A 15,153-nucleotide genomic window follows, 5' to 3' on the forward strand; every position below is an offset into this window, starting at 1 on the left:
CCGCGCGAAGCCCCTTCCGCCCGGACGCGGCCGCCGCAAGGGGCGGGCCCTCAAGCCCCGCCCCCGTGCGTCGGCGCGTAGGCCCCGCCCCCGCGAGCCCGTTGCTGCCGGCGAGCTCACCCCGGCGCCTCTGCACCTCAGCCCGCGAGCCGCCATCGCCGTCATGCTCGGCGCTGCTCTCCGCCGCTGCGCCGCCGCCGCCGCCGCCCGGGCCGGCCCTGGAGGCCTCCGGCTCGCCGCGCCGGCCCCCGGCCCCGCCGCCGGTAAGGCCCCCGCCTGCCGCGGCCCGCGCGTCCTTGCGGTGACCTGGGCGCCGCCGCACTCGAGGGCAGGCTCGCCCGCGGCCTACCCGGGGCCGCCGGCCGTCCCGCCCGGCCTCGGCTCGCGGGGCGCGGGCTCCCGGGGCCCCGGCGGCTTCCTGGCGGGCCGCGCGGGGCGGGAGGTGTGGGCCGGCCTGGGGCCCCCGGGGGGCAGCCCGCCTCCCGCGCCGCCGCCCCCCGGCCCCGGGCCGCGACCCCGCGCCGACCCCGCGGCCGCCTCACGCGAGCGGCCGCCCCGGCCCGCGGCGAAGGTGACATTGACGCGCCCGCGCCGCCGCCCTCTGGCCCCGGGAGCCACCTGCTCGCAGGGGAGCGGCCCGCGCCCTGACCCCCCGGCCGCTGCCCCCGCGGCCCGTCCTCCAGGCCCGGCCGGGCGGCGTGCGGGGCCCCGGGCCCCGGGGGCAGGAGTGTGGCCGCCCGAGGGCCGGGCGCCGCGGGCTCGGCTCAGGCACGTCCGGGGACGCTCGCTTGGCCCCGGCCCCGGGCTGAGATGCGCCGCCGGCCTCGTCTGCGCTCCGGAGACTTTGGCCCGGCGCCGGACGCTGGCGCGGTACCTGCTCTTTGCGCCTTATTGGTAGGAAATGCTGCTTCGTGCGGTTTCGCCCCCAGGCATATGTGCTTTAGCCTGAACTTGGAAACTCAGAACTAGTCGGGTGGTGTTCCTTAGACCTTTCAGCACCCAAGGCTGTGTTTCCTTTCATTCCCTTTAGACTTCACCTTCCGTCTCTTAGAGCGGTGAGCCTGGGTGCCCTTCAGAGCCCACGACGTCTCATTCTGGGGCAGAGGGAAGGAGGCCCTTCTTGGAAACTGACTCCTTTACTAGCGTGTAGCTCTTTTCTGTGCCTTTTAGCCATAGTTATTTTTGATCCGACCTGATGTTTGTCAAATTTTATGTTTTTTTGTTTTGTTTGTTTCCTTATCTAAGTGCTAAGGTAGCAAATACTAATTTACTCTTTTCATATATTCACATTTCTCACCTGTTCAAAAGAAGGGCAGCATTTTGTGATAGGTTGGCGCAGTGGCAGAGGTTTTGACAAATTGTAGCTTATAAGGGGGTTCCTTAATTTCTTTAAACATGGTGGTTTCTCTTCTAGATGTTCTGTTCCCCTTGAGCTTAAGGCATAAAAAGCCTGACTTTAGATTTCTGGCCTGTAGACCTAACGGTTTCCACAAGGCGGCGCAGTATTGTCTACAATTGTGTCAGCTATTTTCTAGCACTGTGACCTTGGATATGTTAACCTTAAGACTCATATACCTCATTCTCTAAAAGCAGCATAATACTTGGTAGTTGCGAGGTTTAAGTGAGATAATGTAACCTTTAGCACCTTGCCTGGCACAAATGTTTAATACGTATTTGCTTTATTACAGGCATTTCATTTTTGCATTTTATAATTTGGGGTTGTTTCCTGTACCAGGCTGAGGGGATTATGCAATCAGAGGGATTACGGTTCTAGGATGAGGCTATCCAAGGTCAAATGCGGATGTACTTGAAATAGAGCTCTGGGGGGTTTAGCTTGTGAGGACTCCCGTTGGTTCCAGGAAGCAGCAACCTAATTCCACCTTTGGTTCAGTCTCCAACCTGAAACAGAATTGTTTTCCAATAGATTCTGAATTAGATAATTAAAACCTTTAAAATAATGGTTAAGATTCTCCAGTCAACCTTTAAAACCTACACAATCCTAACTCCTACATTCTTCCCTAGATATCTGGGGAAGGGTAGGAGTTTCCTCTTTTCCTTTCTTGTGCTGGGCTGAATTTAATAGCACTTTTTAGTACCTTCCCACCTTTTCTGCATCACTCCGCATTTCTAGATTTCCAATCTTTGGGCCCCACGGTTCATGGCTGAATCATGCTTTTTACTAACTGCTTTTGAGCTTGTTATGAGCCCTCAACATCATTTATTTTTTCCCCTTAATTTTAGAATTACCACCACCACTTTGTACATTATCTGAACTGATTAGTTAGTAAGTGAAAAGCTATCTGGCTTAATTTAAACCAGAGGGATTAATAAGCCCCTTAAAATGTTTCCCAAAAAAGACCCCTCCCCCCCTTTTTTTAACATTCCCATAAAGCAGTGTTAGAAATATTTTTTTTTTGTAATTTTTTTTAGAGGCATGTATTTTTATTTGTTTGTTTGTTTGTTTATTTATACATGCACTGGGTACAGTCAGAAGCGCGGGAGGGTCAGAGAATTCACCAGAGCCAGAGCAGGGAGCAGAGCAGGCAGAAGGACTGAAGTACACTGCTGAGGGGAGCAGCGGGCGGCAGGAGAGGTCTGCGCGCCATGTGGGACCCTCCTCCGGTGGCCGGGGAGCAGCCGGGGATCGAACCGGCAACGCAGAGGCTGCGGGCAGCTTCGCAACCCAGCGCTCAACTGCTGCGCCACCGGGGAGGCCCTAGAAATATTTTTTTACATTGAGGCTGTAGAAATGTTCTGGTTTGTTTGGTTGTTTTTGTTTTTTTTTTTTTTTTTTTTTTTTTTTTTTTACTGCTGCTTCCCTTTTCCTTCTCTGGAACCTTCAGGTTGTATAAAAGCACTGAGTAATTGTTTTCTGACTTAGTTTGCCTTACAAGTCTCAAATCTAGGTGGAAATGCTGTATGTACTTAAGTAGGGTGGGTGTGGGAGAAAGAATACTATATACCTAAAAATCAAAATGTTCAGCATATTGGGGGCATGTCCATAACTAGGTGATTAGATCCTGCTCTACCTATTACAGGGCAGGGAGAGGGACATCCCAGAGCCCCCAAACTTGCCTGCTCTAAATAGGTTTTACCATCTGCCGCATCAACACAATACTTTAATACCACGAGGGAACAATACAGAAAAGACAAAGAATATAGTTTCTAAATCAAGCACCCAAAGTTACCCGTCCCCTCTGGGTAAAAGTCCACCCAAACGGGATTGGCCCAGAGCAAGGCCTGAAAGCCTGCCCCAAGTCTAAAGCACCTTCCAGTGGGGACGCACAGAAAAGGGTCAGAAACAACCAGACAAGTCTGGGAGGAAAAGAGCAAAATCAAGAGAAAAGCTGCTATTGTTAACCTCTTCACAGTCTCTCACCCACATCTGTGTCACCCAGTCCAGAACCAAAAGGCAAGCACAGTTTCTTCTTGTGTCTCTCGGCTCCATGTGCCTCCAGGTCTCCTTCTGACTCCATCCTGCTGCCTTCCCCAGTCTCCTCTGCTCCTTCCTGCTCAGCTCCACTCTCCTTTGGGTGGGGCAGGGAACTTGGAGGTTCCCCTTTTCCTGGGCACTACCCTGTTATACACCCACTACTGGAATTAGAACTATAATTTAAACCACGTTGGAGATTCTGTTTTTGCCCTTGTGGAAGGGATGTGTGTTCCAAGTGCATGCTTGGTATTCTAAATAGTTATTTCAGAAGTTTTTTTTAGGACTTCCAAAAGGAAGGTGAACAGATCATTGAAGGTGATCCATTAATCTCCTTGGCTTGGATTTGCAGTTGCTGATAACCTTTTTCAGAGTTAGAAAACAAAACAAAGCTGCCAATGCACCTAGTCAAATCAGCAGTGAACAAAAGGAATTAGTTAGCTCAGTGGTAGGAAAAATCAACTTAATAATTACCTCTGGGAGGGAACACATATATCTCACCTTTTGGGGGGTAAATACAATACTTAGAAGTTGAACTATTGGGTGATACGGTAGGTGTGTTTAAATTGATAAGAAACTGCTAAACAGTCTTCCAAAGTGGTTGTACCATTTCATTCACACTTGAGCTTTAATCAGCTGGGTATAGCTTCAGTTTTGGAAAAGGGTACCTTGTAAGTGTTTGGTAACAGTGGGTTAGAGGGTGGTTGTGATCTATGCTTTCTGATATATTAATCCTTTGCACTCCGCTGTCCCCTCAGGGGACATCGGAATTCTAGCATATCACTCAGATGTCCCCTCTCAGGGGACATTGCAATTTATTAGTGATTACGGGGAATTGAGGTTATTTCAACGCAACTTTTTGAGACATGCATGTTTCCCTGAAGTTTTATCTTGAAATGGCACAAGAAATTAAATCAAAATATCGTAAAATGGTTCGGAGTGCAAAGAATTAAATGTGTGCACTCATTCTCTGAGAGCTAGTTTTGATTAAATGTTTGCACTTACCAAATGCATTTGGATCCAGGGAGCCATTTTTTCTTGTCATAGAAATTAAAGATTATCCAATTCCATTTATCTACCTGTCCCATTTCATTATGGGCTTGAATTGTGGAGATAATTCAGGTCCCTGGGGAAAACGGTATTTGAGCTGTGATTCTCTGAAAGTAATTGGAGGTATTTTGCTATAGATTCATGATAATTTAAACAAGAATCCTTTTACTTGATGTAGAGGAGACAGTCTGTCTCCAGAACTGGCTTGTCATCTTCATCTTTTCTTTTTTTCTCCCCTCTTTCTCATCCCACTTAACTGCATTAATGATCCCTATAGAACTGTAGCCAAGGTTTCTAGACAGGTTTTGTTTTATTATTTCCATTGTCTTTCAAAATAACTAGAAATGATACCAAGCTTTTCTAATTTCTGTAACAGGAAATGTAATTTGAAGCTTTTATTTCTTCAAATACCTAGATAAAATTATAAATTATGATTTCCATAATTGAAGATCAGTTAAGGCATTTTTAGATAAGGATTATTTATAGCTACTATGTATTGCATATCTACAAGGTGCTAAGCCCTGTGCAAAGTGTTATCTGCCTTCATTTTTGATTGTTATAATCTGTTAAGGTAGTGGTATCGCTATTTGACAGGTAAAGAAAATAAAACTTGAGTTAATTTTCCCAGGGTAAGACAGTAGGAGAGTGAAGAGCCTAGAAGCATATAAACACTAGGGTCTGTTGCCTTGAAAAACCTAAATGATAAAATTTCTTCCTCCTGCCCCTACACAGACTGTTTAGAAATAATCTAAATTCCTAACTCTCAGTTTGACAGGCAGAAAGCAAAATTCAAAAGATTCTTTTACGTGGTACCACAAAGGGTATATTAATTGGGAGCTGAATGCTAAGTGTATCCTCTTTTCTTGACAATGTTGTATTAAAAAATTCACTTCTTAAATCTATAAAAGAGTGTTTTTTAATATAAGTAGAGGTCATATTGCTCCTTAGTGATTTATCGGAATTTCAGGTGAAAGAGGACACTAGTTGGATAAAACAACATTGCTGTGTCACAGTGTACAATTTATTTTGGAATATAATTTAATGGAGAGCATAAGATTTTAAAAAAGTATCAAGAAAATATGTTGGGGGCCTCCCCGCTGGTGCAGCGGTTGAGCGCTGGGTTGCAAAGCTGCCCGCAGCCTGTGGTTCTATCCCCAGCTGCTCCTCCCCAGCCACCGGAGGAGGGTCCCGCATGGCGCGCAGACCTCTTCTGCCTGCTCTGCTCCCCGCTCTGGCTCTGGTGAATTCTCTCACCCTCCCACGCTTCTGACTGTACCAGTGCTTGTATAAATAAATAAATAAATCTATCTTTTTTAAAAAAAAAACTTAAATGAGAAAAAAAATCATGCCTAAAGATTTATTTATTTATTTATTTATGCAAGCACTGGGTATAGTCAGAAGCGTGGGAGGGCAAGAGAATTCACCAGAGCCAGAGCGGGGAGCAGAACAGGCAGAAGGACCAAAGTACGCTGTTGGGGGGGGGCAGCGGGTGGCAGGAGAGGTCTGCGCACCATGTGGGACCCTCGCTGGTGGCTGGGGATCGAACCAGCACTGCAGAGGCTGCGGGCAGCTTCGCAGCCCAGTGCTCAACCACTGCGCCACTAGGGGAGGCCCTGTACAGTTGATTTTTAATGTGTTGAATGTATTTAATGCCACTGAGCTTATACACTTAAAATTGGTTAAGATGGGAAATTTTTGTTTTATGTATTTTTTACACAACGTGAAAAAGAAAAAACAAAACCTTAATGCAGTGACAGTATATGTCAGGTCCTACACTGTACACTGACATTATTGCTCTTTCTCCCTTATAGCTGTCCAGTCAGTTCGCTGCTACGCCCATGGGTCACACGAGACAGATGAGGAGTTTGATGCTCGCTGGGTGACATACTTCAATAAGCCGGATATTGATGCTTGGGAATTGCGTAAAGGTAATTGGAACATAGGCATGTTTATCTATTTGGATACAGAAATATGAACTTCTTTATAGTCTTTACTTTTTGTGTAATGCAACCAGTTTGAAAACATGCCTGTGTAAACTGTCAGGGAACTTAGTTAGGAAAGTTCATCCCTTACGTAGTCAGTTTCCTGTAAAGCACGCACAATTGATATTTTATTCCTTGCATAAAATGCAGACAATTAATGCACATAGTTAACTGCAGCCTATTCTTTGTTGCAAGGGCAGGCCTTTAAATTGTAGGATGCTTAGCAGAATCACTTGCCTCCCCACTGGATGCCAAAACTCTGCCCATCAGTGTGCAACCAAAAAATCTCCTGGAGGACAAAACTGTACCTGTTTGGAAGCCACTTTTAAAATGAAAGATTGAGATGAACAAGAGGTAGCAGTTTTGTGCCTGCAGGTAGCCATTTGGTTCTCTCCCTTGGTGATGGTTTGGGTTCTTTGTTACTCATACTGTTGTGATTTGTCTTGCTCTGAGTAGACATCCAGTGTAAGTAAGCGGAACTTTTTTCCTGAATCTGTAGATAGGCACTTAACATTAATGATAACTGACTTAGTGGTTAGACTAGTAGATAACTAATTTAAGTGTAGGGCAGTTTATCTCAGATCAAGAATTCAGTGTCTTTGACTCTGGCTATATTCTAACATTGTCATCACTGGTGGCCTTTGTTTATTTAAAAATAAATAAAAGTGGCCCTCCCCTGGTGGTACAGCAGTTCCCTGGCCGCTGGCGAGGGTCCCACACACACAAAAATTAAAAAATAAAAAAAATAAGCCTAAGTGCGTCTGACTTCTCTGCAGAAACATGACGACTCGATTTTGCTGCAACCCAGGAAGTTCTTATTAAATAATCTTTAGTAGAGGTAATGAAAAGAACAGCAGTTCAGCATATCAAGTACAAGGATCTTCAATTTTGTGTTGTTGTGTCATTTTGTGCAGCACTGAAAGCAAGCATGCCAGTGGTCTTCTGGTTGGCTGTTTCTGAGGCCCTGCACACGTGTTTCTGCAGCAGCTCCTTAATGCCCTGTTTGGGCTCCATTAACTCTTCCTGAAGCTTCTCTCTCTGTTTTTAGTTTATTTTTTTATTCAAATCTATTTTAAGGCAATTGAAATAATGTCCATTGCACTAAGAGTTAAAAAGATGTTTGTTGAGAATGACTCTTGAAAAGAAGCCACCTAATTGTTAATGAAAGTAGTGTGCATTTAAGAAAATTCTTTGGGGGTCCTCCCTGTTGGTGCAAAGGGTTAAGTACCGCACTATGATGCAGTCCACAGCCTCTGCAGCACGGCCAGGGAGCAGCCCACATGGTGCAGCAGACCTCTCCTGTCCCTCCCGCTCCTCCCTTCTGTGTGTATTTCAGTCCATCTGCCTGTTCTGTTCCCCACTCTGTCTCTGGTGAATCCTCTCACCCGCCTGCATCTCTGGCCTGTACCCCAGTTCTTGTATGCATAAATTAATTAATAAATGAATCTTTTTTTTTTTTTTTAAAGAACTCTTTGGTTTTTACTTCTTCGATATGCATGCATGGTTCTCCACTAATTCACTGTGAGAGATGTACTGTGATCTATCCTCTAGAATTTGTTGGAGGTAGATTCTCGAACTTTATATATCTATACATACAAGAGCTGGGATGTAGGCAAGAGGTACAGGGATGAGAGGATTCACCAGGGACAGAATGGGAAGCAGAGCAGGCGATCTACTGAAATACACTGCTGAGGGGAGCAGCGGGTGAGACAGGAGAGGTCTGCTGCACCATGTGGGTCAGCTCTCTGGCCCGGGAATGAACTCTGTACTGCAGAGGCTATGGATAGATTCACAGTGCTGGGGCTTAAACCCTTGCGCCACCAGGTAGGCCCATTCTCGAACTTTATTGAGAAGAGTAGAGGGACTTAGATAAAGTCACATTATCTGTGGTTCAGTAAAAATACAACTAAATTGTAATTTGAGTGAGGCTGTTTCAGGTTGATATGACCCCCTCTTTTTAACTTAACAGGAATGAACACACTTGTTGGCTATGATCTGGTTCCAGAACCCAAAATCATCGATGCTGCTTTGCGGGCCTGCAGACGGTTAAATGATTTTGCCAGTGCAGTTCGCATCCTAGAAGTCGTTAAGGTCAGTGAGGTGACAGCTGAAGTTGTTCTGCAAATGGCTGGGCTGTTGGTCAGGAATCAACATGTTATGTTTTTGAATTTATTAAAATACCTAAAATGAGTTCTATAGCTAGAGAAAATGTAAATTGCAAATACAATACTTCTGAAAGAAGTGTGGCAGGATTATCCCAGGCCTTAAAAATTGTGCTTGATACCCTTTTGTTCAATTCCATTTGAGAATTTATCTTAATTAAATAATTAAGACAGTACAAAGGTCTAACTACAATTTTTCTTTGTGCTATTTTTCATAGGAAGTTAAATGTGGTTAGTGGTTTCTTAAGTTAGACCTTCTCAGAAGAGGTTATTATATGTCTATTAATGTGGTAGAAAATAACGTTAAACATATTCACAATATATTAGCTAAAGAAAATTATGGAACATTTTTTGGTGTGAACACATTTTCACATTTTATTGATTTGCTATTCGTTTGTATAACTATCTAACTTTGGGAATACACATCTCAAAATATGCACTTGCGTCATCTACCAGAGCTCTAGTACAGTATATTGTCACATCTCTCTCCTCCCTTTTCGCTCAGCTCCTCTGCTAACCGCTCTAATTTTCAGAGTTTGAGTTATTTTTGTTGTATTTTGCCAGTTTGTTTTCTTTGGTTATTTATATTCCACAAATGAGTGAGACCATTCAGTAATTGTGTGACCTCAGTTTTATCAAAAAGATAGATCAAAATCTAGGAGGATATATACTTAATCTTCCTCTTGTTTCATTATAGTTTTATGTCTTTTCTTGTAATAAATATGTTGCTTTTTAAGCAAAAATTTTATCATTAAAAAATATTCAGTTAGGCCAACGTAGAATTTGTTAAAGGGGGAAGAATAGCAGTTTATGTTTTTTTATTTTTATTTATTTTTTTAATATTTTTTTTTATAGAGGCATGTTTTATTTATTTGTTTGTTTGTTTGTTCGTTTTTTTGTTTTTGTTTTTGTTTTTTTGTTTGTTTGTTTATACATGCACTGGGTGCAGTCAGAAGTGCGGGAGGGTGAGAGAATTCACCAGAGCCAGAGCGGGGAGCAGAGCAGGCAGAAGGACCAAAGTACACTGCTGAGGGGAGCAGCGGGCGGCAGGAGAGGTCTGCGCGCCATGTGGGACCCTCCTCCAGTGGCCTGGGAGCAGCCGGGGATCGAACCGGCGCCGCAGAGGGTGCAGAGGTCGCCGGCAGCTTCGCAACCCAGCGCTCAACCGCTGCGCCACCAGGGAGGCCCCAGTTTATGTTTTTTTAGTCCGTGTCTTTTTAATATTTGGCCCTGAGGAATCTTATGCCAATATGGGTATGATTACAGGTTCTGGCGAGCCTCATGAATCTTGCTCTGGGCATAAATGTTCTCTCAGAGTAGCTCTCCCTGAAGATATTCTGGTCTGGCGGGGGGGGGGGTGGTGGTGACATTTCTCTGTCTACACTGGGTGAGATAATGAGGGGTTCTGTAGGCCATTCATTCAAGTCCAGGGGTTAATCTGGTTAGGGTCTTCAGTTGGAGGTAAATTAAAAGCTTTTCCTGTGTTAATTTAATGATTCGTGTTGCCTGCTGGGCATGTTTATCACCTTCCCGGGATTCTGTCATCACCATTTTATTCCCAGTAACTCAGAGCTTAAAAATGTTTTCCCTTGGTTTAGTCTCACTGTCTTAGATAGTCTCAAGGTATTTTAAAACCCAGCCTGGAACAGTTCTCTGTTGAACACCTGTACTAACTAGAAGTAGATGACTGATACCTTGTGCCGCCAGCCTCTGCGTATGCCTGAAACATTTTCAAGCTAGTTTTGTTAATAGACACGACACGACTTTTCAGAGAACTGAGCACAAATGTTTTCTTTTCAATTAGGACAAAGCAGGACCGCATAAGGAAATCTACCCCTATGTCATCCAGGAACTTAGACCAACTTTAAATGAACTAGGAATCTCCACTCCAGAGGAACTGGGCCTTGACAGAGTGTGAACCCCATGGGTAAGCGACGCAGCCCTGAATGAGGCAGGAAACACTCCAGGGAGGAGTGAGTGACATTTCATTGTTCTCAGAACAAAACCTTTTACTACCCTTGTGAGAGGATGTGATCTTAGAAATTTAGAGAGTACCAATTTTAGAGAGTACCAAATTTAGAGAGTTTAAGATTAGAATTGTTCTTTTACTTTTACTTGCCTAGTATAAAGGCAAGTTAATGCCTCCTTCATTAAAAATCTTTATGAGGTAGTTTAAGCATAAAGAATAGCATAGTGGACCTCTCCGGTGGCGCAGCGGATTGAGTGCAACGCTGTGAAGCTGTCCGCAGACTCTGCAGTGAGGGTTTGATCCCTGCCAGCCAGGGAGATAACCACATGGCACGGGCAGACCTCTACTGTCTCGCCTGCTGCTCCCCTCAGCAGTGTACTTTGGTCTGTCTACCCATTCTATTCCCTTCTCTGTCTCTGGTGAATTCTCTCACCCTTCCGTGCCTCTGGCCTGTACCCCAGTTCTTGTATAAATAAATAAATCTTTAAAAAATAAAAATTAAAAAAAGAGAATAGCATAGAGAATACATGTAACTACACCCAGATTTTCAGGTATTATTTTGCCACATATTAGCTTTAGTTCCCTCCCACCCCAAGAAATGACCGGTTTCACAGAATTGAAGATTTCTGTGTACCTTTTCCTAATTCCAGCCCATTAGCCTCCCCTAGCCTAATGGTTATCCACTGTATACAAGGTATTCAGTATGCATGCTTTTTATACATTTTTTTAAACATCTGTTTATTTTTATTTTTTAAAGATTTATTTATTTTTATGCATATAAGATCTGGGGTGTAGACCAGAAGTAGAGAAGGTGAGAGAATTCACCAGAGACAGAGTGGGGAGCAGAACAGACAAACTGACTGAAATACTGCTGAGGGGAGCAGCGAGCGAGTCAGGAGAGGTCTGCTGCGCCATGTGGGTTGCTCCCTGGCCGGCCGGAGATCGAACTTGTGGTGCAGAGGCTGCGGACTGCTTCATAGTTGCGGTGTTTAACCCCTTGCGCCACCAGGGAGGCCCCAACATCTGTTTATTTTTAACAGCAGTGTTTTATTCAGTGCCTTTGTTTTTGTGTGGCAAAATTAAAAATGAATAGCCAAGTAAATATTCACTAATAATGAAAGCTCATTTGATATCTTATTCTCTATGAAAAGACAGATTGGACAATAAAAGCAGCCCCAATTATGATGAGCAAAGTGCAGAAAATCCTTTGTAAAACAGGAAATATATAAGCAGTAATTCATTTTTATTTAATAAATACGTAGAGTGAATATAGCTTTTACTATGTACCAGGTATTATTTAAGTGCTCTATAAATATTAACTCATTTAATCCCCATAAATAAGTTACTATTGTTATAAGCATCCCCATTTTACTGATGAGGTAACAAGAGGCATCCTATCAAAGGCCATACAACTGATGGTGGAACCCACATTTGAACCCAAGCATTCTGCCTCCAAAATCCATGGCTCTTACTACATTACATACTTTATACAGGCATTTTGGTACTGATGCACTTACTAAGGCCATGCTTGTATTTCGCAGAGGTATATAATGAGGCTTAGAGGAGTCGCTTCCTGAAAGTAAGAAGTTTCTTACTTCCTGAAAGTAAGAACTTTTAAAAACTTTTTAAAAGTTTTTCTATCTAAATTAAAAAACCTATACCTCTAACTTCAGATTGGAGTTGAACAGGAATATGAACTTAGTTTCCGTCAACTCATTCCTGGGTTTTAGACAAGGTGCTGGACCTCTGAGGAAATAAGCAGGTTACTAGCGGTCGTACACACACTACTGCCATCACATCCCTGGGGGCGGAAAGTTCATCTTTGTAATATATGGTACGTGCGTGTGTGTGTGCGTGTGTGCAAGATTCCTGTGAGTACTTCAAGGAAACTAGGTATTTAGAATAGAGGTTTTCCTAGTTATATTTTTGAAGCTCTTGTGTGGTTCATATTCTATAATGGACTTTTTTTTTTTTAAAGATGTATTTATGTATACAAGAACTGGGGTACAGACCTGAGGTGCAGGAGGGTGAGAGGATTCACCAGAGACAGTGGGGAGCAGCACAGGCGGATTGACCGAAATACACTGCTGAGGGGAGCAGCTGGCGAGACAGGAGAGGTCTGCTGCGCCATGTGGGTAGCTCCCTGGCGCTTCCTGACCAGGATCAAACTTGTGCTGCATAGCTGCGGATTGCTTCATAGTGCTGACGCTTAACCCCTTGCACCACCTGGGAGGCCCCCCATAAAGAGGCTCTTTAAACACTTGGGCTACATTTTCACTTTATCAGTTATTTTTCCAAGGAACCCAGATCTTTGTTATATAGGATATATAGACTGTAGTATCATTATATTTCTCTAGAAATTATTTTTAAAAGGCAAGTACTTATTTTCTTTTAGAAGACTACCCCAGTACTTACCAGGGGTATAAATAACAAAAAAGCCACAGACCCTGTAGCCATATAAGAGCAGAAAATGCCTTACAGAGCCAGTGATTGCTTTGGGCTGTTGCTCTAAAGAATCTTTTAGAAAAGATTTCTACCTTTTCATTATTATTTCATGGTTAAATCTTCATGTTTTCTCTTACAGATGGGCTTCCCAAGAACTTCATACTGCTACTTGATGTAAACAGTCACCTGGAAATGCTGAAGATAACATATTACCTTATTCAACACGTTTTCCTTTAGAGTTCTGAACCATGTAATGGTGATTTGAACTTTAATAAAAGGGAAATGTATTTGAAGTGAAACCAGGTATTGTTCCTTGTGTTTGCACCACGAAGCGGAAGATGATCTGCTCCACTGTCATGGTGTCCATGGTGTGGCTTTGTTGCCATTATAGGTGCGAGAACCTCTTTGATTATCTGGTAACCATCTGACATGAGAGTGAGCTACATAAGCATATTTGGGTGCTCTGGTTAATAAATCATCTAATCACACAGTCTGGTTGTAAGGGATTGGTTATCTGTAGAAGCAGATCATCTTCCCTAAACAGGTGAAATAAAGTCTAAAAGTGGCCATTGAGCTGGTCCTGAGGATGTGCTTTGGCGGCCAATCTCCCCAGATGAGTAGGGAAATCTTTTTGTGTGTGTGTGTGTGTGTGGGTGGGTGGGTGGGACCCTCGCCGGAAGCCAGGGAACAAACTGGCACTGCAGAGGCTGCGGGCAGCCTCGCAGCCCAGCACTCAACCGCTGCGTCACCAGGGGAGGCCCCGAGTAGGGAAATCTTACTGGTAAATTTCTTGCTCCCATCAAATGCTGTCTACGCTTCCCCTTCTCACACTCTCCTCTGCCCTCCCGTTAGTCAGACTGGGTTTACTGTGCTAGAGAAAATAGGTGTATCTTCTAGCTTGATGGTTCTGGCTCCATTAAATAAAGTAGACAATCAGTATTCACAGTTTAGAAAAGAGGATGTTTCCATAGATTGCTAATGGTTGGGGCTTCTACCCTAACTGAAGTCTCTTTCTCGCTCTACTTTTCATTTTCAAAAAAAAAAAAAAAATCTGCTATGGAACATATATGATGGCTTTTGGGCCTCCCCGGTGGCGCAGCGGTTGAGCGCTGGGTTGCGAAGCTGCCCGCAGCCTCTGCAGCGCCGGTTCGATCCCTGGCTGCTCCCCGGCCACCGGAGGAGGGTCCCACATGGCGCGCAGACCTCTCCTGCCGCCCGCTGCTCCCCTCAGCAGTGTACTTCGGTCCTTCTGCCTGCTCTGCTCCCCGCTCTGGCTCTGGTGAATTCTCTCACCCTCCCGCGCTTCTGACTGTACCCAGTGCGTGTATAAACAAATAAATAAATAAATATTTAAAAAAAAAAAAAGATCTGAGGTTCACGATCATGGAATTAACTCATAACCCAAATATTTCAAACCAATTAATGGTTTGCCACATGTTTTATACCTAATAATACACCCTTTTTTTCCTCAACCATTTGAGAAAGTTGCAGACATGACACCTACATACATCTAAGAATAAGGACTTTCTCGTCCTATATATTAATACTGTCCCTATGCCACAATACTGTTAGTATGCTTCTAGAAGTTTGGCATAAAATTTTTCTGAAGAGGCCAGGCTGGTGGTATTGTAAAGTGTTCTGCAATTTATGTTTGGTTGTTAAAAATCCACTTAAGCAATTTTGGTGAGAATACTACGAAGATGATATGAAATTCCAGCTGTATTCCCTCAAGAGGATATTACATCTACCCATCAGCTGATGGAAGGCAGCAAGATGTTAGCAATAAGGTAGGGAAACGGGCCTGGGATCAGACCTGTGTTCAAGTCCCAGCTTACTACAGCCAGAGGACTCTGGATAAGTTACCTTACCCTCTGTGCCCTTGGGTCCTCTCACCTGAAAATGGGAACTACTTTGCAAGATTATCATAAGAATGGAAGATTGGGGAGCTTGTTGGCAGCACAAGTTCCATCTCACAGATACAGCCACACTGCTCACTCTGCCCATCTCTGCAGCAATTTCCTGTGTTGGGACAGTTGGTTCAAAAACAAGAGTGGTGGGGCTCTGTGCCAGGCGTGGCTCCCCATGCTGTAGGCTGGCCTTGGGACTAGCCCCTGC

At 44.3% G+C, this 15,153-nt stretch overlaps 1 protein-coding gene across 1 annotated transcript; it reads left to right on the top strand.

The window, feature by feature from the left end:
• Positions 1-154: 154 nt before the first annotated feature.
• Positions 155-13,205, top strand: COX5A (cytochrome c oxidase subunit 5A). The gene is made up of 5 exons (XM_084239804.1): positions 155-263; positions 6,292-6,408; positions 8,432-8,553; positions 10,429-10,551; positions 13,178-13,205. Exons 1-4 carry the CDS (start codon positions 164-166, stop codon positions 10,540-10,542), a joined length of 453 nt encoding a protein of 150 aa, XP_084095930.1. The 5' UTR covers positions 155-163; the 3' UTR covers positions 10,543-10,551; positions 13,178-13,205.
• Positions 13,206-15,153: the final 1,948 nt, after the last annotated feature.

This window comes from Talpa europaea (assembly GCF_964194135.1).
Source record: "Talpa europaea genome assembly, chromosome: 8".
NCBI lineage: Eukaryota > Metazoa > Chordata > Mammalia > Eulipotyphla > Talpidae > Talpa > Talpa europaea.

Coding starts and splice junctions, on each gene's coding strand:
- COX5A (XM_084239804.1), top strand. CDS start 164: ATGCTCGGCGCTGCTCTCCGCCGCTGCGCCGCCGCCGCCGCCGCCCGG. Junction 264..6,291: donor GGCCCCCGGCCCCGCCGCCG/GTAAGGCCCCCG, acceptor TCTCCCTTATAG/CTGTCCAGTCAGTTCGCTGC. Junction 8,554..10,428: donor GCATCCTAGAAGTCGTTAAG/GTCAGTGAGGTG, acceptor CTTTTCAATTAG/GACAAAGCAGGACCGCATAA.